This window comes from Xyrauchen texanus, chromosome 40, assembly GCF_025860055.1.
Source record: "Xyrauchen texanus isolate HMW12.3.18 chromosome 40, RBS_HiC_50CHRs, whole genome shotgun sequence".
NCBI lineage: Eukaryota > Metazoa > Chordata > Actinopteri > Cypriniformes > Catostomidae > Xyrauchen > Xyrauchen texanus.
The window spans coordinates 12,641,394-12,667,333 of NC_068315.1; the positions used below are offsets into that span (position 1 = coordinate 12,641,394).

At 36.9% G+C, this 25,940-nt stretch overlaps 1 protein-coding gene across 3 annotated transcripts in view; it reads left to right on the top strand.

Moving 5' to 3' along the window:
* Positions 1 to 25,940, top strand: part of LOC127633597 (pro-neuregulin-3, membrane-bound isoform-like) — a 207,940-nt gene that overhangs the window by 176,199 nt on the left and 5,801 nt on the right. For 2 of the 3 annotated variants that reach the window (XM_052112812.1, XM_052112814.1), the window contains exons 4-8: positions 11,501 to 11,530; positions 14,518 to 14,620; positions 15,398 to 15,521; positions 21,167 to 21,279; positions 22,481 to 22,660. In XM_052112812.1, the coding sequence (XP_051968772.1) occupies positions 11,501 to 11,530; positions 14,518 to 14,620; positions 15,398 to 15,521; positions 21,167 to 21,279; positions 22,481 to 22,660 (550 nt within the window). The remainder of the gene's footprint in view (positions 1 to 11,500; positions 11,531 to 14,517; positions 14,621 to 15,397; positions 15,522 to 21,166; positions 21,280 to 22,480; positions 22,661 to 25,940) is intronic. The other variant, XM_052112813.1, reaches the window with a different exon arrangement.

The following is a 25,940-nucleotide window of genomic DNA, read 5'->3' on the forward strand; positions in this document are numbered from 1 at the left end:
AAGGTTTCTCAACCTCTATGTGACATGGATGTTCCTGAGTCTTTTTAGCTGGAAGAGAGAAACTTCAGAGTTCAAATGCTTATATCTTCTAAACAAGCATTTTGTCAATGTTTGAAAGCACACCAGCATATAGATGATCTTAAAGCTAATAGACATGGACTCAAAGCATCAAAACTTACATTTTGACTTCACGGGGTCTTTATAGGTGCACTCAGTAACTTTACAATTACAATTCATGTCATTAGAAGTTAAACTTTTTTAATGAGGATAAACTTTCTGAGTGCACCTTTAAATATGACCAGGACATTTTCTTGACTGGTTTCATGAGAATCACCCACCAGCATCCCACACAAACATATGTTGGTCTTTTCAAAAGGCTTTGGAGTGGCCCGCATGAAGGGAAATCATTGCTGAATATCTTAAGTAAAATTACACCATTTGCTACTTATTTTTTTATAGCCCATTATGCTTTCTGTGTATCTATATTCCATCCTGTTGAGACCAATGTTTGTTTTTCAACTGTGCTGGTTTGAGCCTGATGTGTGTGGCCCGGTGCATCTTTATTCACCAAAACCACCAAATCATCCACAAATCACCCCCCGGGGGTGGCTTGGCTTTATTTGCCACCTAGTCTTTTGTCCCCAGAGCTTTTTCAGAATCTATCTATGCTCAACACACTAGCACAAATGATCCGTCAACCATCGTTTTTGTCTCCATATCGACTGCCACATAAGAGATGCTCCAAAGTGCCTTGCCCCTGCCTCTCCCCCGCTCCCTAGCAGAGAGGAAAACACTGCAGGTCACCATCTATAGAAACCCCACTGCTCAATACGAGGAATGTTTACTTTCTCTCAACTATTTTGTCTGCAGTGTGTGAGAACAGGCCTTAAAGTGGAAGTGTGTCTTTTTGATCAATCAATCTATCTGTCTGTCGGTCAGTTGGCCTGTCTGTCTGTCTGTCTACTCACCTTCATGTGGAATACAAAAGTAGATGTTAGCTAGTGAATGGTTACTGAGAATAACTAACTGCCTAATATCTATTTTTTGTTCCACAGAAGATAGAAAGTCAAATAAGTTTGGAACAATATGAGGGTGAGTAAACCATGACAGATCATACATTTTTGTGTGAACTATCCCTTTAAGCTGTGATTGGAGAACGTATTTTAACATGGAAAAATTACACACTTCAGGGTGTTTAATAACTAGGTGTTTATTTGGTGGAGCAGTTTTCAGGGGTCGTGGATAAACTGTGGTTGAGCTGGTGACTTGAGGAATTTCACAACAGGCTTGCTCAGGGGACAGCGGATCCTCTCATTTGGGTATTTATCTCTCGAGCATTAGGCGATGTAAGTAAGCTGCACTAAGGAGCTTTTGTCTATTGCTCCAAATAAAAGAAGGATTAGAAGTGGGAATCATTTTTGCAGTTGTTCCACTCAGTCTCTGTGTGGCTGACGTTGATTTAGTGCCACGTGTCTGGTGCTGTCCCATTCCTCCAGAACAGTGCAAATGTCTCCCAAGGGTGACGGGGCGATGGATGGGAGCCTGTGGTTTATGGTAGCCGTACATCAGGACCTTCCTGCCAAGACTCGAAGAATGCATGCATGTCCGTGCTTAATGAATTTGTGTGTGTGGCTCATGACAGCACAGCGATTATGACTGGATAAATGTGGCAGTTATTGTGGGCAATCAGAGGTAGTAATGGTCTGAATGGATTTGCAATGCTGGCAGTAAGGAAATGGCTCTGGATTGTCGCCTGGCCTTTTTGTCTTACAGAGCTGTGTTCTGCTTTTTAAAAATCATACAAAATTCCACAACACACTACAAATTCAATAGACCCAGGGGAGAGACACTGTGCAAAATCTCAGGTAGGAGTATTACCAATGATTCTGATTTACATTAACATTTTAAAACAACCTTTGAGCAATTACACATACTTCATTGTGCCCGCACTTTGGTTAGATTGCCAGTAAACAAGGGTTTTGTTCCAATTCACCATGCATTTGAATAATAAATAACAATTGTTAAGACTGTGCCTGCTTCCAAATATTTGTACTTACCTGCTACACAGTATGCAAAAATCATCTAAAAACATTATATGAGTAAGATGTCAGAATACTCAGTATTCATGGTACAGAGGGCAAAATATTCCTATTATGATGGACTGCATCTGCTGAGATTCTGAAGTGTGCAACTTGGGGATACTTTGCTGTCACATAAGCCCACTGAAACTAAAGCCCTGTTCACACATGCAGCACTTGCAGCGACAAATCGACATGATCCATTTTCAATGAGAGCTGGTGACTTCTGGCGACATGAGCAATAGCAACCATTGCTGACTATATGTGGTCCAGCGACTTCAGAAAGTGAACTTTATGGAAATGAGGAGTAACTTTCGTTAACAAATACCAATGGAGAGAAATTTCACTATTCCGTATGATTTGTCTGCAACCACATACATTTATATAATAAAAAATGATGTGTGGAAATAAATTATAGACTGAGTCAGGCACAGTCTAGTGCCTTGAAAAGTGCAGATTTCTTTGGCCTGTTGATGTACACTGGCATCCACAAGTTTGAATAATGTATAGATTTTGCTGTTATGGAAAGAAATTGGTAATTTTATTCACCAAAGTGGCATTCAACTGATCACAATGTATAGTCAGGACATTAATAACGTGAAAAATGACAGTTTGTCCAGATACACAGGTGACATTTCACCCCACGCTTTCTGTAGCACTTGCCATAGATGTGGCTGACTTGTCGGGCACTTCTCACACACCTTACGGTCTTGCTGATCTCACAAAATCTCTATGGGGTTAAGGTCCATAACCCTATTTTCCAATTATCTGTTGTCCAATGTCTGTTTTTCTTTGCCCACACTAACCTTTTCTTTTTGTTTTTCTGTTTCAAAAGTGGCTTTTCTTTGCAATTCTTCCCTTAAGGCCTGCACACCTGAGTCTTCTCTTTACTGTTTTACATTAAACTGGTGTTTAGCAGGTAGAATTCAATGAAGCTATCAGCTGAGGACATGTGAGGCATCTATTTCTCAAACTAGAGACTCTTATGTACTTATCTTCTTGTTTAGTTGTACATCTGACCTTCCACATCTCTTTCTGTCCTTGTTAGAGCCAGTTGTCTTTTGACTTTGAAGACTGTAGTGTACACCACACTTCTGTATGAAATCTCAGTTTTTTGGCATGTTCAAGCATTGTATAGCCTTCATTCCTCAAAACAATGACTGACTGATGAGTTTCTGGAGAAAGATGTTTCTTTTTTGCCATTTTTGACCTAATATTGACCTTAAGACATGCCAGTCTATTGCATACTGTGGCAACTCAAAAAGAAACACAAAGACAATGTTAAGCTTAATTTAACAAACCAAATAGCTTTCAACTGTGTTTGAAATAATGGCAAGTGATTTTCTTGTACTAAATTATCATTTTAGCATGATTACTCAAGGATAAGGTGTTGAAGTGGTGGCTGCTGGAAATGGGGCCTGACAAGATTTGATCAAAAATAACTTTTTTCAAATAGCTATTTTTACATCAGTAATGTCCTGAATATACTTTGTTATCAGTTTAATGCCACTTTAGTGAATTAAAGTACCAATTTCCTTCCAAAACAGCTAAATCAGTATATTATTCAAAATGTTTGGCCTCCAGTGTATTTCCTACTAAAACATGAAGTTGAACAGCTCATTCCTTTTTTAACAATAGCCAATAGGCTTTAGTTTATACCATAGCCCATAAAATACATTCCCCCTGTACACCATTCTACTGCTAGAGAGTGAAATTGGTACAGAAACTGAGGAGCGATCTCAATACAGTGTCTAACCGCTTTTTAGCTGAATTGATAACCGAACAATGATACTGCCCACGTTACTACACAACCAGCCCACACACAAACACAACCTATTGCAATCTTTGCGTTCAACAGTTTGATTTGTACATTGATAGATCATTCATCTTGTTAATGATATAATGCAACAAGCACTGCTGCATTTTATACAAAACCTTTCTCGCCTTCAGAATTTTTATTTGTAGCGGCAATAAAACGAATTCATTGTCAAATTAGAATGATATAATTTTACCAGTAATATTTCTCATCTGAGATCAGATTTTTAAAAGATATTACCAAACGTGTAGTCCACCTATTATATCACAGTGACAGCAGTAGGAACACCCATTAACAACAAACGTTACTGTACATGGACTAGGGACATCAAGCAATACTGTCACTGCACGTGTGAATGGAATGTTAGCAGCCATCAGGCTCAAAATGTTTAATCAAAAATGGTGGAAAACACTTTTAAATTGTAAACCGTAAAATTGTACAACAATTGTTCAACAATACCTGAGTAAATTGTTTGTATGGTTATTGTTACTATGTCATATATCAAAAACAAATGTCAAAGGACAATGCCTACATGGCAAATGTTCAAGAATGAAATTACACTACACACCTGTGTATACCTATAAATTGTACTTCATCGGGGGTCAAGAAGTAAACAAAAAAAAATAATAATCTTTAAAGAAATCTAGATTAAAACACATGTATCATGTTGGTAGAAATATAATATTTAATGTACAACATTTTATAAAAAAAATATATATTGAATTACATTAAAAATGTAATGTGGTTTAACCATGGAGTAAAAGGTAGTTAAATAGTTATATTGAAAGCACTACAACTACATTTTTCCTTGTGAATTTAATTGTTTTTTGAAAATGTAATTTCAAATTAGATGATTGCAACATGTTCCAAAAAGTTGGGACAGTCGAGTGTTTACCACTGTGAAACATCACCATTTCTTCTAATAAAACACATTAAGCATTTGGTTTCTGAAGAAAGTGGAATTTTCCCCCATCCATTATTGTCTTTAGCTGCACAATTGTACGGGGTCTTAATTGCCATATGGTGTGCTTCATAATGCGCCACACATTCTCAATTGGAGACAGTTCAGGATTTCAGGCAGGCCAATTTAGTACCCACACTTTATGCTTACAAAGCCATACACTTGTAATCCGGGCAGTATGTGGTTTGAAGTTGTCCTGCTGGAAAATGCAGGGACATCCCTGGGAAAGACAGTGTTGTATGGCAATATATGTTGCTCCAAAATTAGTACATATCTGTATGCATTCATGGCATTCTCACAGATGTGTGAGATAACCATGCCATGTGCACTGACACCCCTGGGCCATACAGACACTGGCTTTTGGACCTGATGCTAATAACAGCTTGGATGGCCCTTAGAAGTCAGCAGCGCTTCTGGACAGTGTTGATGTAGGGCTTCTGCTTTGCATAGTAGGGTTAACTTGCAATTGTGGATGCAGCTGCAAGTGGTGTTGACTAAAAAACATTTACTAAAGTTATCCCAAGCCATGTTTATGATATCCATTACAGATGAATGCCATTTTTTAAGACAATGATGTCTGAGGGATGAGAGATGATGCACATTCAGAAGTGGTTTTCGTCTTGCTCTTTATGCACAGAGATTTGACCGGATTCCTTAAAATCTTTTAACTATATTGTGCACTGTAGAGGGTAAAATGCCAAAAATCCTTCCAATTTGTCTTTGGGCAACATTGTTCTCAACATGCTGGATTATTTGCTGAAGCATTTGTTGGCAAATTGACAAGTCTCTAATGATCCTTGCTCTTCAAGGTCTAGGCTGTTTTGGAGGCTCCCTATATACTATCAGGGTTGGGAGTATCGTTTTCCTGTAAATAAATATCTAAAAATCCTTAAAACAAGATCAATTTGTTGTTTTAGAAACAACACTGCATAAGATATTTAGGTTTTTCATAGAATGTATTTTTAACATGTGTATTTTGTCTTACTGTACTGGCAGAGTTACTTTACTGCAGCAGACCAGTGCTGAAGAAGTAATCCAAAGCATTTAGAATACGTTACAGACCTTGAGAAATCTAACGGAATATGTTACAAATAACAATTTCAAGTTTATAAGTTTTAATACTGTAATATTTTTAATTCAGAACTCATTGGAAAGACAAGGTTTTATGTATTTATATTTAGCCCTTCTAATAAATAATCTTTATTCTATACATTTCATAGAACAAAATTATGATTGCACCCACCCCCATTTACAGTTCCTTCAGTCTATGAATATTAATCTTATTTATAAAATGACAGTCCATAGTCTCAATATGTAGGTAATGTCTGCCAATTAATAGCTTAAGCAATTATTCACTCGTTATTCTTCTGCACTGTACTCTACGTTTAAATACACACATTTCCAGACTTGTTCATTCTCTTTATTATCTGAAAATATAAATGAGACATGCTGTCATTTAATAATAATAATAATTCCTGACGTTTTTTATATAGTACTTTTCTAGGCACTCTATATAGTATAGGGAGAATCTCCTCAACCACCACCAGAATGCCCACCACACACTAGGTATTGGAGGAGAGGAGAGTGGTGTAGCCAATTCAGGGATGGAGATTATTAGGAGGCCATGATAGATAGGGGTCAATTGGGGTTATACCCCCTACTCTTTACAAGAAGTGTCTTGGTTTTTTTAATGACAACAAAGAGTCAGGATCTTGATTTAACATCTTTTTCGAAAGATAGTGCTTTTTGTTTTTTTTACAGTATAGTGTCATCATCATTTTTATACTGAGGCATTAAGTCCCACATAGACCACAGGGTGAGCACCATCTGCTGGCCTCCCTAATACCACTTCCAGCAACAACCTTGGTTTTCCCCAGGAGGTCCCCCATCCAGGTGCAGGCCAGGCTCAACCTTGCTTAGCTTTCATTAAGCAACCAGGTAAGAGCTGCAGGGTGATGGCTGCTAGAATAAATCAGCCACAGTGCCTTTATTTAGCTGGTGGTCTGGTGATTCAATGAAAAGATGTATCTTTCTGATGCTTAGCCTCCTCTAATCCATCAGAAGCTGAACATGGACCATTTCTAAATTAAAATTTTCAATAAATTTTTTTAAATGACACACTTTCAATAGGGACCTTTTACAGCTTCCTATTAACAAGGAAGATATGAGTTACTTTTCCCTAATGCTGAGATCATGAACATTTATAATGGATAATCAGACACATGATCTCCAATTAAAACAACATAATTTCATTCACTACCAAGTTGCTGGAGGCAGATGTGCCCTCCTGTACATGAGAATGCCCAGCCATGGCCTTTTAGGGGACAAGACAACAAGCAAGGTTTAATGCAACATCAAATAAGAAAAGAACATAATGGACATGTAAATACATAGACTATCATTTAATTACCAAAAAAGCCTTCATCAGCCAACTAACAAAGGGCAATTCATAAATGTAAACTTCTGCAGTTAATCCAGGATGGTCTTCAAAGACATTAGTCATTAATCTTAAAGTTATTAAACTTAAAGTTTATTATATATTAAAAAATATATATTATTATTATTATTTATTTATTTAAGCAATGAACCTTAACGTTTACATAATTTACTCATTTAAAACCATTACATGCACTGTACATAAATAACACATATTTGCATTATAGTCATGTTGTTTAGCCAAGTTTATTTTTCTCCATTAACCAACATCTTATGTTTTTTTGTGTTCCTTGCCACAGTCACCTTCAGTTGGCTCACCGGGGTTATAAATACAATTATTTTTAAATTTCTATACACAATTTACAATCATATTTAATCAAACTACACAATAATTACTCTAAGACATTACATTTCAATGTTTTTGTTAATGCATGATTTCCTGTAAAGCTGCTTTGAAACTATGTGTGTAGTGAAAAGCGCAATACACATAAAAATGAATTGACTTGACATGTAAATCCTTTCATTGTCCACCTCTGTTACAGCTTATCTTCCTTTTATAATGCACATGAATAATCATGTGTGGCCTACTGAAAAACATTAAATCTATGGAAAATGATGACAACTGTGAGAGATCCTACAATTGAAAGAGGGTCTATTAATATAATGACACCATCAGTAACTAAGTTTTTAGAAACCCCAAACGGGTACATCAAATGGTATTAAAAATAAAGGAAATACATTCAGTTCACATGACATACAATAAAATAAAATTAGCATGCACAGACCTTGGTAAATACCAGTAAAATGAATCTTAAAATAAAATAGATAATAAACCTATAAGAATATGAATGTTAATAATTATATGAAGTTCAGTGCAAACAAATAACATAACGATAGACCTATTAAACGTTAATGTAGGCGAGAGAGGTCTATTATTAATGTTGAATTAAACTTTTACATGTACTGTAAAACTTCAAATTCACGCAATTATTTAGTATAATTTCTATCAAGCAAACTCTCAGTCTTAAACCAATGTAGCTCCTATCGCTATTACAAGTGAAGATTAAATAATGCTCGACTGCAGTCATTAAAACTTTCTGAGTTCACTGTGAACGCACACAAACTCTGAGTTTCAAAGTCACGTTTGAGTAATCTAACCCCGTGCTGTTGTTCTGGAACACATATACCGCGAGTAAGCAAGTTTTTAGGTTATTCAACCGAGAGGTCAGGTTTCATGTCACAGTAAGTTAACCTTGCTTTCTGGAATACCCCTCAGGTATTAACCCCTGTAGATAAATGTAAAATACAATTGCCCAAATGGGTGTTTTGTGAAATGTGTTTGGGGGGTACTTGCTTTTTTGATTAACCCCCCACCCCCACAGGAATCTACGCCCCTGCAATTTGCCAATACAGATATTAAGTATCATGCACTCTATTTCTTTAGTCTATAAAAAAAATTCGGAACTCATCAAATGTTAAGACAGGTGGCAAGACGCCATCAATATTTACTATTACAATGTTTAGCCTTGATATTACAATTTTACATTAATATAAAAAATTACTCATTACAACATTTTAGCTATAGCACATTTTATGAAAAAATGAGTGGCATTTTATTTAAATGCAATCACTTACATGAAAACGAATACATTATTTACAGTAATCGCCTCATAGACGCAGTAACTTAGCTAAAGCAGTGTGTGGCATTATTGCACTTCTAATTGTGCATTTTGCACCGCTTCTTCTGTTAATGCAAAACGCCTATAGGCTACAAACAAGAAGCAGCAAGATTGCAAGCAAAGCCTGCCGTCAACCACATCCCGTCTAAACCGCCTTAAGACTTCCATCCTTGCTTCCTCATTAAGAACTGCAGCCCGGCCTACTATTTCTATTCCATTTCTTCCACGAGAGAAAAAAGAAATTACGGCTCATTATTTTCCCACAGATCATGTTTAAAGTACTACATGAATATATGCAGAAACCCCTGGTGTTGGAAAAAAATTTGCCTGCTATGTGACAATTCATCATTTGACATTTCTGCTTTTTTTTTTTTTTTACTGTGTCCACTAAAAGAATCCTTCTAGAGCAAGCCGCAGTCTATGTAAAAAGCTTAGACCACCTCTGTCAGAAAAGCAATTAAGTATGAGGGTATCATTTGAATTTAAATTAGAATATATTACAGTGGCGTGAAAAACGGGACAATTCAAATAAAAACAGCAGGAATAGTCTTCTTTTTTATCAGGACCAGCCTTTTGAGGCTTTGGTGGGATAGGAGAGAGAGAGAGAGAGAGAGAGAGAGAGAGAGAGAGAGAGAAAGAGAGACAGAGAGACTGCATTGAGATTTGCTTGTGCAGGGCTTGACAAGGGAAGATGTCCTTAAGGAGGAGGCATATTGTTTAAAGGCTCCAGACGAATTAATACAATCTTGGAACTTGCAAACTTGCATTTTAATTGAATTAATTAATTAATACTTGGACACCTCTGACGATTTAGTGCTGTGGATGGAATTTTCAGATGGTCCCTTACAAGCGCTATTAAAAAGAACCTGGCAGCTCCAGTTTCAGTTCTACTTAATGTGGATTATACGTGCTAGAGTAAATGTAAGTGTAAGTTCAGTTACATTTCTAGCACAATTTCCCACATTATTATCATGAAACCTGATCTGGATCTGATTTTCTTTCTTATTGAATGCACCTGAGCCCAACTTGTTAGAGATCGCTCTTATTTGTCAAGCATTCGTTATAAAATATTTTTTTTTATGTGTATATGTCAGGTTTTTATTTCTGGAACAATATACAGTGCACACTTACGTTATTCATAATGAGGTGTTTTTTTCCACTGTCTTTAATGTTTTTGCACTGTACAATGCAGAAGACAAATGTAGTACAACATGTTTGCAAAACAATGAAGTGATAAACCGTGCACAGGAACAGATGTAAAATAACAGGTATGAGGAAACAGCAGCTAGCGTTATACAGGGCCACACCACACCTGCAATAGCAAATGTATTATGAATACACTTAAAAACATAAAATTGGAACCCTTATAAACCACTCCACTAAAACCCAAATCAATGCCTTACCTTCAGTGAGAAAAGCTCTTATACACCAAGTTCACCACTTCAACCTAATAATATATACAGATTAATATTGGTGATGTAGGGTACAGGCGCAATAATAAAAAGCAAATGCGAAACTAACCAGGAGAGAGAGACCAAAGCTGCAGAGTTGATCCTGCTGCGAGACGCACTAAATAGTTTACAGGGTAGATAACAAACACATCTTCCTCTTTATGAACACCATTTAACAATCAAATACTCAACATGCGGCGCACCAATCACAAGGGAGTGGCACACATGTGCTCAATAATGCAGAATTGAGCTTGATATTAGCAACCCGCATTCACTAGTGAATTTAAAAATGTGCTTAAAAATTATTTAAAAATTCTTGAAGGAAATGGTGTCCATATGCAAGAACTTTACATGCTGATTATAGACTACTGATTGATTTCTAACACAAAATACTGATGAAGAATTTTACTGGATTAGTCATTCTAAAGAACAGCATGGCAATATGGCTTAAAGTTTATGGGTAAACCCATAATGTTATGGTGTATTGACAAATTGAAACATTTGTCATGAGCCTGTTTGTTTATATATTTTTACATTTTAAATGTTTACTCAAAATGGGTGAATCTTTGGATGTCTTTAAAAAAATTGCATGTCAGCAAATATTAATACTGCAAATTATGTTAGGGGACAATTAAGGTATAATACAGTTGGCCCCCTACAAGCATACCCAGCCCCACCCTGGCCCCCCAGACAAAATGTTCTAGAACCGCCCCTGTATAGTTGACTTCGAGGCATTTCCAAAGCCCATCCCTGACTCCATCAAGCAGCTCTAGGGGATCATATTCAGTCTTCAGGCAGCTAACAGGCCTTTATATTCTTGCATTATAAACTACTTCACCATCTTCAATATTGTGGCTGCTTGTATCTTGGGTAATCAAGTAAGAGATGTTTTTGTTGTTGAATCATTGTGCTGCAAATCTTTTTTCTCTTGAAACAGTGAGCTGTTTTAGTTGACACAAAACAAGACTTGCTTTTCATGCATGGTTATTATCGGGGTGATTGAATATGTTTTTGTTCCCCCTCTTGCTCTTTCTGTTCCTCTACTTAACTATTTTTCTCATTTCTTTCTCTCCCTGAAGCAGCAGATGAGCTTGGTATTGAGTTCATGGGTAAGTAAAGGAAATCGATATTTTTGTATCTATTTCTTTACCATACACTTTCATTTTTCCCTCATTCACACACATACACAGGCATATCTTCTGCTTTTTGACCAACGTTAATATATACAAACACACATGATGCTCTCTGTTCCTCAGAAACCCAATGTTCTTTAGTCTCCATGGAAACAGAGACTAAGGAATGTGTTCTAAAGGCACAGGGCAACATCTGTATGAGCGATGCGGTCTGTTTGGCTTTAGCAGTTTGTGCGCATACAGTTTGTGCGTGTGAAACTGCTTGTGCTATATTGCGTATGTTGATGTGTGTGTGTGTGCGCTGTTAATTACTATGAAGCCCCAAGGTGTGCTCCTTGCTGATGTGTCACGTTGCATAGTGAGAGTCTGGGGATTAGAAATATCACACAGCCGGCGGCTAAATAGCTGCCTTTAGCCTAACAAAACCACAGTATCTACAGACTTAAAGCAGTGTCAACAAACAGGGGCCCAAAAAACTGCTGTGAAAATTGATTTCTTCTGCATTCACACAACCTGGCCCTACCATCGCCTCTCATGCTTTTGACAACTGAAAGCATTTATTTAAGTGAACGAGTGAATCCTGTGAATTTTTCCATTAGTCGTGCTTCACACACTTGCTTGAAGATTTCCTCAAACTCTGTCAGAGAGGGAGGCATAGTTAAAGTGGAACAGATATGCATTTCTGCCTCTCAGAAATGACTGCTTCAGTGATTTTAATCTGGATGCGGCATGAGTCCAGTTGTGGCCGTTACCGTGTGTTTGTTCGTGGGGGGGTAATTTGCATGAATGGACACCTCTGTGCATTTGTGGAGTGTGAGGGCATTTCAGTCATGGGTGGGTGTTTGTGAGTGAGTGAGTGAGTGAGTGAGTGAGTGAGTGAGTGAGTGAGTGTAGATTCTACTCCAAGACAGGGTTGTATGTCCTGGGATAAAAATTGTCTTTCTGTGCTCATATTTTATCACAGGGGAAATCTACAGCGGAGAAAGGAAATCTCTAGAATATGTACATTGCAGGGTTGGGAAAAATTCAGAATGTAAAAGATTAGGTCACTCAAAAATAAAAAAATATTGTTGTCATTTACTCACAGTCATGTTGTTCCAAACCTGTACGACTTTCTTCTGTGGAACATGAGAAGTGATGATGCTGTTCTTTTCTCCATACAATGAAAGTGAATAGTAATGGAGGCTAGCATACTGCCTAGCTCCTTTTGTGTTCCATGGAGTAAAGAAAGCCACACAGGTTTGGAACAAAAAAGTGAATAAATAGTGACAGATTTTATTAATTTTCATTTAAATTTGAATTGAATTAGCCACACCCAACAGGATGCAAAGCATGCAGTAAAATAAAATATTCATCCACCATGGTACATTTATGGTAAATTTATTTGATAAAGTGTATGTGAATGAGCTAAAATACATTTCTATAGGTGGCATCAAAAACATTGATTATCTAAAGTTTCTGGAAATAATCCATATACTGTGTGCATGATTCCATTTTTATGGGTAGAATAAATCATACTGTAAAAATAAATGTGCTATTAAAATATACACTTACTGCAATTTTGAGAATTTCTTGGAATTTAATTCAAATTGTTAACACTTTATAATGATGTTGTATTTGCTGTCATTTGTTTAATACATTACTAACAATGAAAAATACTTTTGCAGCTCTTACTTATCTTGGTTAATGTTAATTTCAACATATGCTAATACATTTTTACAAATTAAATGTTGTAAACATTAACATTAATTTACAAATGTATTTTCATTAATTAAAAGAATAATTCACTCATTATTTAGATGTGTATGGCTTTCTTTCTTCAGCAGAACACAAACAAAGATTTTTAGGAGAATATTTCAGCTCTGTTGGTCCTCACAATGCATGTGAATGGTGGCCAGAAGTCAGATGGTCCAAAGAGGACATAAAGGCAGCTTAAATGCAATCCATACGCCTCCAGTGGTTAAATCCATATATTCTGAAGTGATATGATAGATTTGTGTGAGAAACAGATCAATATTTAATTCCTTTTTTTTACCCATCTGACTTCTGCTCACCATTCACATGCATTGTGAGGACCAACAGAGCTGAAATATTGTTCTAAAAGTCTTTGTTTGTGTTCAGCAGAAGAAAAACAGTTATACGAATCTGAGCGTGAGTAAATTAGAGAATTAAAAAAATTTTGTGAACCATCCCTTTAACATTAACCGAGATTTATACATTCTGTAATAAATATAATGTTCATTGTAAGTTTATCATGATACATGTTAACAATGATTACTGATGTTAACAAATAAAACCTTGTTGTAAAGTGTTACCATTCCATTTTTATTCTACCTCTTTATATTAAAATTTGAATTACAATTCTGTATCTTATCTCAATTCATCATGAAATCACATTCAGGAAGTGACCTGGAATTTAAATGCATTCTCAGTTCAAAATTCCATGGATAACCAGCTTCACCATAAAGACCATGCTGGTCGATCTGCTTAACCAGCTACGTTTTTCTGGTGGGCAGCATGGTCGTGCCTGGATGCTCTTTTCAGCAGTGACAGCCGATGTTGACATTAGTTCTGGTTAAACAGATCATTAGCCACATTCTGTTTGTATATACTTCAAGCACACCTCAAGCCAGCTAGACCCATGACACACATGACTGCATGCCCATACACTAACAGATCCCTGCATGTTTCTCTTCTCTGTCTGAGATCTTCATATCAAAAGTGTTTTTGCATGTTTTCATTCTAGTGCACAAGAGTTATATATGCTGAAATGGCTGATTAGTTTAGGAGACAATGCCTTAGCAACCATCTCTAAAAATCCTTACTCTGTTGTGTTGGGAAAATTTCCATTATGGTTGCGGCATTGAATATTTACAAGAATCTTTTGTTTAGTAAATACTGGCATAGCAATGACTGTGAGGAAAGCCAGAAGATAAGTGTGTACTTTCCCTGAATCTTTTCAGAGAGTGGAGAAACCTATCAAAGACAGATTCTGTCCATCTTCAGCATAGCCGTGGGGATCAGCTTGCTGGGAGTGGCTTGCATGGCTCTTTACTGCAAAAACAAGTGAGTCCAAACCATCCTTGGAATAACATTGTTGGAACATATGGTAGTAACATGTTTGAGGTTTTTTTGCTTTTGGGAAGAGAATCCTGAGAATTGTCATTTTAGGTTCAAATATATGGAGGCTAAAATTGGGTGATTTATTTATTTACTAATTTATGTTTTATTTTTTTCAAAGGTGTATGTTAAATGTGAATGTTTTTTATTTTATTATTATGATATTTTTTTGTATAAAATCTAGTCCTTTTTAAATAAACCCATTTAATGTAGTGCCTCATTTATTCATTTATTAATTTCTTTAATTTTGACCATTTTAATCTTGGGTTTATTTATTTTTTCATAATTTAAATGTATTTCAGTATTTATTTATTTATTTATTCCTTTTGTATATTTCTGTACTAATTTTTTTATTACTTCATCCATTCATTTTCATACCTGTTTCTCCATAAAAATGTATATTTAAGACAAAGTGTAATTCTTAGGTTTTGTACCTGGTCACCATTTCTAATCTGTTCATCATTTTTAATCATGTCTTGCCTTCACTACATAAATATTATAAATCATTTTTTTAAATTGCAAATATTCAACTTATTTTCTCAATTATTACGTAGTCATGTATAATAAAATAAAGCATGTATAATTATTCTAAAATAATTAGTAAAATGTTGCTTTAGAAATAAAATAAAATTGCTTTAAGAAAATGGAAGATAGCATGTCAAACCACAGAACATGTAAATTTCCCCAAAGTATTTCACATAACTCTCCATTAACACTTTACAGGAGGCAAAGAGAGAAGCATCGGGCCCATCTGACTGAAATCCGCAACTTGACGGATGTGCATGTTCCAATGTGCCTCATGTCTAAATCCAGCCCCAGAACTGAGAGCGCTCTCCAGCTTAAAAAGGTGACATCTCCCAGATGCCGTTTGTTTATGGCTCTCAGCGCAAATTTGCATGATGTCCACATTTGTGCTGACAGTGCACATAATGATTGTTTGTTCAAGAAAACCTACATCTCCGCATCCATGCATACCAAATATATATACGTTTATGTTTGTAAATCAAGCCACCCACATTTGCCATGATGGAGATTCAAATAAAGTCCCTTGTGCATAACAGTCACCAGTAATGAATACAATTGGCCAGCAGGTAGCTGGAGGAATGATGCCCTTTACGGCTGTACTGTTTCCCACCTGCTCCGAAGATCTCTTAAGCTGACAGGAATAACACTGCATGCAGCTCAGGGAGTAAACACTGCATCTATCTGATGCAGCAGTCAAAGGCTGCCAGCAAACTAGAAGCTGAAAAACCACATGAATAGAGTTGCATTATCAAACCTGGAAGATCAGTCTTTCTGTCTGCTGCCACTGAGCAGTTTGCATCTTGCACACAGATGTTAGCACCTCATGTTCCCATGTGCATGTTCCAATGTGTTGGGTCCAAAGAAAATGAGTAATCAAGCCAATTATTCCCTAAGGTTTACATTTGCATTTCCCTGGCAGATGCTTTCATACCAAAGCAATCTATGAAAGCACATACAATATGAGGATAAAGAGGAATTACTTATCAATGTCACACTTGCCAGTCCAAGCATGTAGAGTAAGTTTTTAATTGGACCAGTTGTATAATCCTTACCAAAATCTGCTGAGCTGACATCAAAAGAAAATATTTAAGAAGAGCCTGTGGGGGGGAAAGTTATCTTCTGAAGCTCCAGTCTTAAAGACCCTATGATTGTAGCTTCTATATCTATATGCTAGCGTACTCCTAAAGGTTGACAAAATTAACTTTTAGCTGATATACACATTTGAAATGAATAGTCATTCTCATCTTGCTCTTACTCGTGTTCAGCCAAATACTCCATAGAATGAGAATATCCCTCCCCAATACCATTTACTTCTGAGTAGCCATTAGCAAATTGGCCCTGTCCCAAATGGCACACTTGATGTGGACTTGCGATCTCGTGGCCTTCATTTGCACGTTCACACGAAGTCCACAAGACCGTAGGGTGTCCCATTTGACATTTTAGCACTAAGAAGTGTGTTCACAAGTGCCCCCTTTGTGTCTTCAATGCCGACTTTGGCTGAGCCCGCATCAGTGTAAGCTCCACAGCGGACTACTACCCAACAGTCCCCGCTGCTGATCCTCTCGACAAATCTCAGATGATTGGAGTTTCCGAGCTGTAAAAAATACCAAGACAGGAGAGACAACTTCCTTGCACATACCTGTAGCTTATATGTTTTGACATAGCAATGTTTGGTCTAACAGTGATATTTATACCTGAAGAAGTGTGGCTTTGTGTGTGTTTTATAATGATTTTTGCGGTGGATGTTTATTTGTTCGCTAAATATAAAAAATTATGGGGTTTTGTCATTGTTTATGCTGCACTTTGTTTTTCAGAGTTTCTTGATTCAAATGTCTAATGATTCATTTATATGTCAGTGTGCTGCTTGGAATTATGGAAAATCAATATTGAAAAAATTACTGAAAATAATTTTTCAAATAATAATTTGTGAAACTGCATGTACTGTATATGATAAGCGTAATGTATGAAAATGCCGTTATCTGATTTGGGTCTTGAACTCTGTCCTAAATGCACACTTTATTACTCGCTTACGTCAACAATGTCTGGACTCACAGGAGGACTGCAATTTCTTAGGTTATAATGTCCCACCCCAACTTCCTGATTCAGTAGGAAATAGGTCAAAACTGGAAAGAAAACTGTGAAACTAGTGATTTCATGGGGTCTTTAACATTTGTTAAATTTTAACATTTGTCAGATTTTATTTCTGCAAAGAGAATGTTTTTACAATTAAAGAGGCAGCTGCTGTTCTAGTTAACTTCTTCAGTGTTTTCTCACCCTGCTGAGGCAATGAAAGGGTGGTCAGAAATCATCCAATTTTCTTGCTGGAAAGAAGAACAATGCTAACAGGTCCCCAAGGAAGCAGCAGTGTTAGAAGGACATGCTTTTTCTGCTGTAAGGCCCCAAACTAGTTTAAAGTCAAACCCAATCAATTTAATGACGTTCCACAGGACTGGAAGAGGGAGGGAGATTTCCACTAACTGGTTCACAGTTGCCTTTAAAGCTCAGGCTGCATTGGGGGCATGGAACACTTATTGCAGACTGCTCTCCGAAAACTAGGCTATAATAAGATAATGCTTTTAATTTTAAGAAGGAAAAAGGATTGAAAAAAAATACTGTAGGAATGAATCAATGTAATATCGTCTGCGAATAATAACCGCCGTGGAAGAGCTGGGGACGAGTGTGTCTTGCTTAATCTGCAGTTCAATGTTAAGTCAATTAAAGTGGATTTCCCTCACTGAGGGCCTGTGTATCACTGAGTGAAAATCTATATACTGACTCTCTTAGGAGTTGATGATCCCTTTATTTCGCATTTGGTACCGCACATGCATTGTCCTCTACCTGTGTGTTTCCTGTTGATAAAAACATCTTAAACCATTCTGAAATGGTTTGCTGGTCTTTGCTAATCTCCCAGCCTGGCTGGGCTGGTCTGTTTGCTGGTTTTAGGGCTGTTCTGGGCACTTGTCAGACTGGGAGACCAGCTGACCAACCAGCTAAACTGCTAAACCAGCTGAGGACCAGCTGTCCAAGATGGGAGACGATCTAGATAGGGTTGGGTTTGATTCCACCTTAGTCGAGTCCAAGTCAAGTCGAGTCTTTAAACAATCGAGTCCGAGTCGAGTCCCAATCCAAAAGGGGCCGAGTCGAGTGCAAGACCGAGTCCTAGTCCAAATGAATCTGTTCATGAATCTGAATTTAAATTGTAACTGTAAACTCAACATCAATATATTAACCTTATTTTAACTTTCACAACAAAAAAAACCACAACTGTCAATATAAATGTAACAAAAACACCTCTTTATTTTATGATTAGTTTCCTGCTGGACAAACGTCAAAGTGGTTTCCGAATGAAAGCATATGCTTTAGGCCTATGAAGACTGTCTTTCAGCACACTTCTTATTGTGTTCTGTTGACATTTCAGTTATTTGTTGCTTTTTCCCCTCCACTCAAACATAAAATAAAGAACGTGAAAGCTGTGTTAGTCATTACAACCAGAGTTATTATTGTTTCTAATTTTTTATTTTTTTTTTATTTCTACTTCATTTTCAATTTGTCCTTTCAATTTAGTTTACTTTTATCTAAAATGATCCCTATCTAAAGAAATAATATATACTGCGATTTGTTTTTGTCTTTATCTGCCGACTGGTTTGGGAAAATAATCAAGTCAACACAGTAGTAATTAGTACGTGCTGAGATGTTACATCTCACGACTTGACTGCAAATGCAACATCCAAATACACTGGTAAAGCCCACTGCTAATATTAGGGCAATTTAACATGGGTATCATAAAAATGTGTTTAGTTCTACCTTGAAGAAGCTATTTGACAACAGATACTCACATACTGTATATTCCACAAGACAAAATGGTAGCTGAATTTAAACAAAAGATTTGGTTCAAAAGATTACATTCCTTTGATTCTTAAAGGATTGGTTCACCCAAAAAATGAAAATTCAGTCATTGTTAACTTACCCCTGTGTTGTTATAACTCCATATGATTTTCTGTTTTTTCTTAACACAAAGGGAGAAATTATGAAAAAAATTGTGCTCAGTGATGTTGCACAATGGCAGTTTATGGTGACCACTTCTTCAAGCTTCAAAAGGATGCGAAAGTATAATTCAGAAGTCTTAAAAAATTATTGTATGCAACTCATGTCTTTTTTGTGAAGGAATACAATAAAGTTTGATGAGAAACAAACTGAAATCGGATGTTTTATTAAGTGAAAGTCTTCACCAACCTAATCATTTTATAAAAGCACTTATATTAATTCTTCTGTTAAAACTCTTGTATTATTTGAGCTGTAAATTTGTTTAAATAGTCGTGTTTGCATTTGTTTTAGGGCTTGTTGAAATTACATCATCATGGCAAAGAAGTTGTTAAGTTGTTCAAATTTTTTTGCGGTTATCAATATTATGCTACAAATGCTGTCGATTGAGCTTAACTTTTATTGAGCCCGGAATATTCCTTCTGAAGTCTGTATGTGAAACTTGTCTGATTTAACTCCGTGCTCATGGGTAAAATGAACATTCAGAAAACACCCGCTTACATTTACACGTGTTGAGCAAAGACACGGATTTGCTTCTTTCAGCTCGTTGTTGAAAACATATTTTTGCAATATTTTGCACATTTGCACTGACTGACAGGATGACAGAGTGTGAGCTCTAAGCACATGACGTCATTGCTATGGTAACCAGATACATTTCAGCTGATTTGCTGAAGACAAAATGAATCAACATCAAATGAACGTGACGCAACTAAATAGATTTTTTTCTCTGCAAACGATATCAGAGATAATAGCGAGAAGGACAATGAGATTTAATTTAAGAAGAAAAAATTCAGTGACCCTACTAAAAACCGGTACTGTCCTGTGTAATAAACTGGGATCTGGTCACACAATCTATAATTACATTCTAAACAAAACATTTCACTGCCCAAAATAACTTTATATTTCATTGTGCATTTTATGGTGGAAAAAACATAATATATTTTAAGCAGCTCGGCAATGCTTTTAAAATAGAAAAACAATGAATAGGTGCTGTTTATCTTTTTAAAGTTGAAGTCTGTTTTAGCAATAACAATTTTTTGTCCCCTGATTATTTAAAAGTTACAGTTAATTCATCAAGGAATAGTTTAAGTTGACAACACTGCATGGACCACAAAAGACTACAGATGCCTACATGTGTGGATACATTACACCTAAAAAGACTTAATAGCCCAATATTAATAATATTTTTGGGAATTTGTATATGTTGTTTTAGTAAACTGTGAGAGACATGATGTGGGTGACTTGACTTAATGAAATTTCGAGCACCGTCTTGGCTGCACAAATGCCACATGTGATTTTCCCAGTTGTCAGGTCTCGTGCCGTGCAAAACTGCCTTTTAGTTTCTAGTACATTGGCTACATACCTGTCTTTTATGTGTTCGTTGTGCCAGCCACCTCTGTAATCTATGTCTATCTCCATTGTAACATTCAAGAGTATTGGTTGACTGAGTGTGCCACCCTGCAGGTGTGTTTGCTCAACAGGGTGAAACAAACTCTGGCTATATCTATGACATCAGGGGGTGTTACAACAGACAGAGTGTCCATTTATTTTAGATTTGTTGTTTTTATTTATTTTATTTTATTAATTGCATCACAAATCAAATGCCATGGACTCGGCTGGACTCTGGAAAAAATCCAGTCCCAAAGGCTCGAGTCAGAGTCAGATCTGAGTAAAAATGCATCTGAGAATTAAAATTGGACTTGTGACTCAGATTTGAGTCCAAACTCAAGTACCCCAACTGGTTTAAGATTTCTTTTTTCAGCAGGGTACTAATAGTACTAAAGGTTGTGGGTGTGTGCCAGATGATATGCTGTAATACAAAACAAGAGCAATCATATATAGATTAAATGAAAATCAGTGGGGTCAGCCACTGTATAGCTCTATTACCCTGCCATAATAACTCTTATTTCCTGTTTGTCACTACAGAGCAGAAGAGCTCATGGTTCCTCCACTCAGCAGGCATCCGGCGTAGTGCTCAGCAGCTCTAAAGTCTCCCTACCGAATCATAATCGCAGTCTCTCCATGGGGAAGCATTGCAGGTACTTTGCCAGAGCTTCACTTCTATTATAAAACTCTGACACTCTGTTCCTCTACCCAGAAGTGACAGCAGCCGAGGAAGAAATTTAATCAACTCTCAATATGGCACCATATGTTAACATAAAAATAAGCAGCACTTAAAGGAATTATAATAGTTGTAATTGGTAACAATAATGGTAATTAGTATTTCTGAATTACAGCCAAATCATTGCAGGATATTTCCATAATTATGATTTACAAGTATTAATTGATAGAAATAATCTAAAAATGGGGCATGGAATTTGTTATCCATAATTCCAGCATTTGAGCAGTGTGCTTACCTGCAGGCTACTTTGTATAATACAGTGGTTCTTAAATTGATTTGGTCAGGCCCCTATGAAACAACTTTCATGTAATAATAAACAACTGTGATTGGCCCATCCCGGCCTGCGCTGTGAAAAGTAACATGTACCACGTTTCAGTGACAAGACTGAGGGATGATAGGATGGTGATTGGCTGTCCAGGTTCCAAAAGCACCATATAAGTCATCCTTAACGCTTGTGCCTTATATTTCAATACTTCTGAAGCCATTCGATAGTGTTGTGTGAGGGACCAACTGAAATATTAGTGTTAATTCATTGTTTCCCCCATTGGAAACTGGCATGCTAGACTTCTTTGTTAACATAAGCACAGCTAAGACCATACCTTACACTCACTAAATGCTTTGTTCAGTTCGTGCTGCGGTGCCTGCCAAACGTTTAAACAAACAGGAGAAAAGGCAGAGGTGAAGAAATTGCACACATTGGCTCATGGGTGTATCTATAGTGTTGTGTGAGGGATCGACCAAAATATTCGTGTTAATTCATCGTTTACCCCATTTGAAACTGGCGTGTGAGACATCTTTGTTTACATAAGCACATCAAGAACGCACCTGACACTGCTTTTTGCCTTTTGCGCTGTGGTGCCTGCTGAAAGTTTAAACAAGGCAGGAGAAAAGGCAGAGGTGAAGATTGGTTCTTGGGTGTATTGTCACTATTTTTGCTGAATGTGTGAAAGTGATTTGAGAACGGGTCAGTCTTCTGTGCCCCCTTTACAATACCTTCCCTCCCCCACCACACAGGGCGTGACCCACACTTTGAGAACCAGTGGTATAATTGCTTTGAAAACATCTGTGATCATTCTGTTTTCACTTTGGAAGCATTTTGTGTGTGTTTGTGTCTACAGAAGCTGCTCCCTATCATCAAGCCCCTCCCTAAAACAAAAGGTAACCAATTATCGAGCTGTCTCAAAGTGGACTCCGCCCATCTCTAGAGCAGGCTATCATTTGAGTGCAGGATCTAGAGATTCTAGTCATTCCTACAAACATCTCCAAGAGGTGGAGATGATGCCAGAATCTTTGAGAAGGTGAGCAAATTAAAAGTGTTTATGAACTAATAACCTGACATTTTACTCGTGATTTGTGTGAAAGGGAATACAAATCATTGTTGTTTTAGATCCTTTAGTGTTCATTTTACCAAGAAAGTGCTGCAATACGTACAGAGCCACTTAAAAATGTTTTTGCACAAATGTAAGTACAGTAATGTGATTCTGCCAGACCAGGTTGAAAATCCCTGTCTTCCATTTTAACATTGGTCATCAAACTAATATTCCCACCCCATTCTCACACCATTGGTTGGGATGGTTGGGATGGCTACAAAAAAAAACCGCAATGTTTTGATGGTGCCACAAGAGTTTACTAAGTTTAATGCATACCTCTTTGACTTCTTATAGTTCTAAGAGGAAAGTATGTAGGAGAACATTTTTAACAATGAAAAATTACACCACCTTTACAGAAAAGTATAATTATTTTATAGAACTTTTCCAGAGCCAAGTGAGAATTCCAAGAAATATATCATATGGAGTTCAAATAGCAAAACTGGATTTCATTGAATGAGCACATGACATAAATAATATCCTTTAAGTATGGGCTATTTAGAATATGTAAGTAGCACTTACTCTTGAATTTTCAAAAGAGGTTCTCATTACCCTGCCAACTTGATCCAGCTTCACAGTGACTTGTAGACTCAGCTCACTGCCAAAATCTCTCTATTTGACCTATTTCCATAATTTACATTCTTAAACAGTGCTTTGAGCTCTGAGACTCTTTTAAGGGGATGTGATAATGCACATATATACTATCAGGCTCGCTGGAGGGGGTATTTCTTTTTCTCAGTGTGTCAGAATCAGGGATTTCTGTTTTGATAAGTCTGCTTGATTAACCCAGCTTTTGGTTAATTCATTAAAGCACAAACAGTGGGTCATCCCTCAATAGGGAGCCACAGTATTCAGCTATAGTTATTATTGTTTTTGATTTATTAAATATTAAAAAGCCTCCCTCAACCATTCTCAAGCCAGTCTTGGCCAGCCCAGGGAGAGCTGGGCTGAACTGACCTATTTCTAGACTTAGCAGCCTTAAAACAACCAACACCATCCCCGAACCTCTCTCTTGTTGCCATGGAGACACATTCCAGTCTAATGGAACAAGAAGTGAGGAAAGGGGAGAGAAAGAGTGATGGGCATGCATGTAGAGCTTGTTGATCCCCTCACGATGACAGCAGGATCCCCACAGAATGTTGCATAAAAACCTCTGACAATTAACATATTAACCTGTCTGAGATGAAATAAGGATTGAAACCACATGTGCCATTAGTGCATTTAAATTTAGATATTGTTTTGATTTGTTCAGATCTGGATTAACCTGCAGCTAGAATACACTTTAATAGCCATGCACTGTGATATAGGGCTCAATTTTTTAAGCTCTGTTATTTAACAGTCTTTGATGTCAGACAGTATCAAGGAATCAATGGAGTGGATTTTGGGGAAGTGACAAAACATGTCATTTGTATGTGTCAGTACCCCTGAGGATTTTATACTTGACTTTAAACAACAGTTAATTTGATTTAATCTAATGCGACTGGACAAGCGGCGTTCCAAGAGTGCTGATATTTTAGTATCACTGCACAAAAGTGTGCCACAACTGGCCATATTGTGTCTAATATGTAAGTTACTTAATGTTAACTTTTTTTTTTGGTTTGTTTAACTTTATATGAAAACAATATCACACTCACAAACACTTGTACAGATTTGATGTTCTTGCTGTTCTGTATTTAAATGTCAAAGGTTAAGATTGGAGGAGGATAACCGTGCCAAGGAGTTATAGTTAGTGGCACTGCGATACAGTGCTTGAGATATAAAAGCCTACAGGTTTTCCTATGATTTTTTCTTCTGACAAACCTTAGATAACCCCTTCAAATCTTTCAGTCACATCTGAGTGCATTATTCAGCTCTACTGTCCCAGCAAAAACTCTTTATCTGTCACTGTAAGGTGAGCTGGGTTTGATAAGCAGCCTCTACCTGCAGATCAAAACCAAGGCAAATAAAGTAGTATGGTCTTCATACACTCATACATCCAGGTAAGGCATATGCAGACTTTGATAGCAATGGCTCAAATCTATGATGAGCCTGTCATGAGAGGGAGAGAGCTCTGAGTTAAAGTTACTGCTGCTACAGCCATACAGCCCATGTAGAGGAATATAAATTATTACACAGAGATCCTAAATTTCCACTACCTATAAATTATTTTATCACTGCTGTGATTGTTTTTTAAATAAAAGTTTTTTCCCAATGTTCTCCATGGCTGAGAACTTTCTCATAATGCCCAATAACTAAAGAAGTGTAATGTTCAATATGGTGGCTGTTGGAATGGTCTTTCAGTTAAAGGCATATTTGACCCAAAAATGAAAATTCTGTTACTATTCACTCACCCTAATGTCACTCCAAATCTATATGGCATTCTATCTTCCGTGGAACACACAAGGATCTTTATTTATCTTTACATGTCTTTTTACCCTATAATCAAAGGGAATAGTGATCGTCAAGCTTTATAATGTACAAAAAACGCCACAGAATCTTTAAATCATTATTCATTTTCAAATCAAATCAAAACAAATCTGGCTATGTTCACATTCACCCTCATAACGCCATAGCAATGTGATTAAGGCAATACTGCGATAAAACTGCTCGTGAACAGAATATTGCGATTGTGATATTACGATTATGCTAATAATCAGAGTAATAATAATCGCAGTAAGATATGTGGAGTACTCCTATTTTAATTGCTTTATACTGGGATGTAAGCGCGTTAATCGCATTTCTTCCACTCTGACCAAAGTGCTGCAGACGGATGATGTTACACTGAAGCACAGGTTCAAAAACATCACAAAACAACAGCTGCACTTACTTCTCGGCTTCATGCGAAACCACAGTTTTCCAGCAGTGGTGCTCCTCAACTGCAGAATCTAGAGCCCCACGGCAAAAGAAAACATATTTTCCCGAGTTGTAAAGGTCCGTTTGCAGTCTAAGTTGAAAGCTGGTGAGATAAAAAAGAAAGTTTACCACAAAAAAATGGCAAGTACATCTTTCAAATTAGTCTATCTTCACGGGCGGGCCACAACAATATCCACCACGTGTATTCCGATTGAAACACGTGACTCATATGAATTGATTCATTTTAGTGAAACAAAACAGTCATAGCAACCAGTGTAATACAACAAACAAATGACTCTTATGAACCGATTCTTATTAGTGCATCAAAACAGACAGCACATCCGGAGGGCTGTTTCACAAAAGCAGAATTTAGAAATCC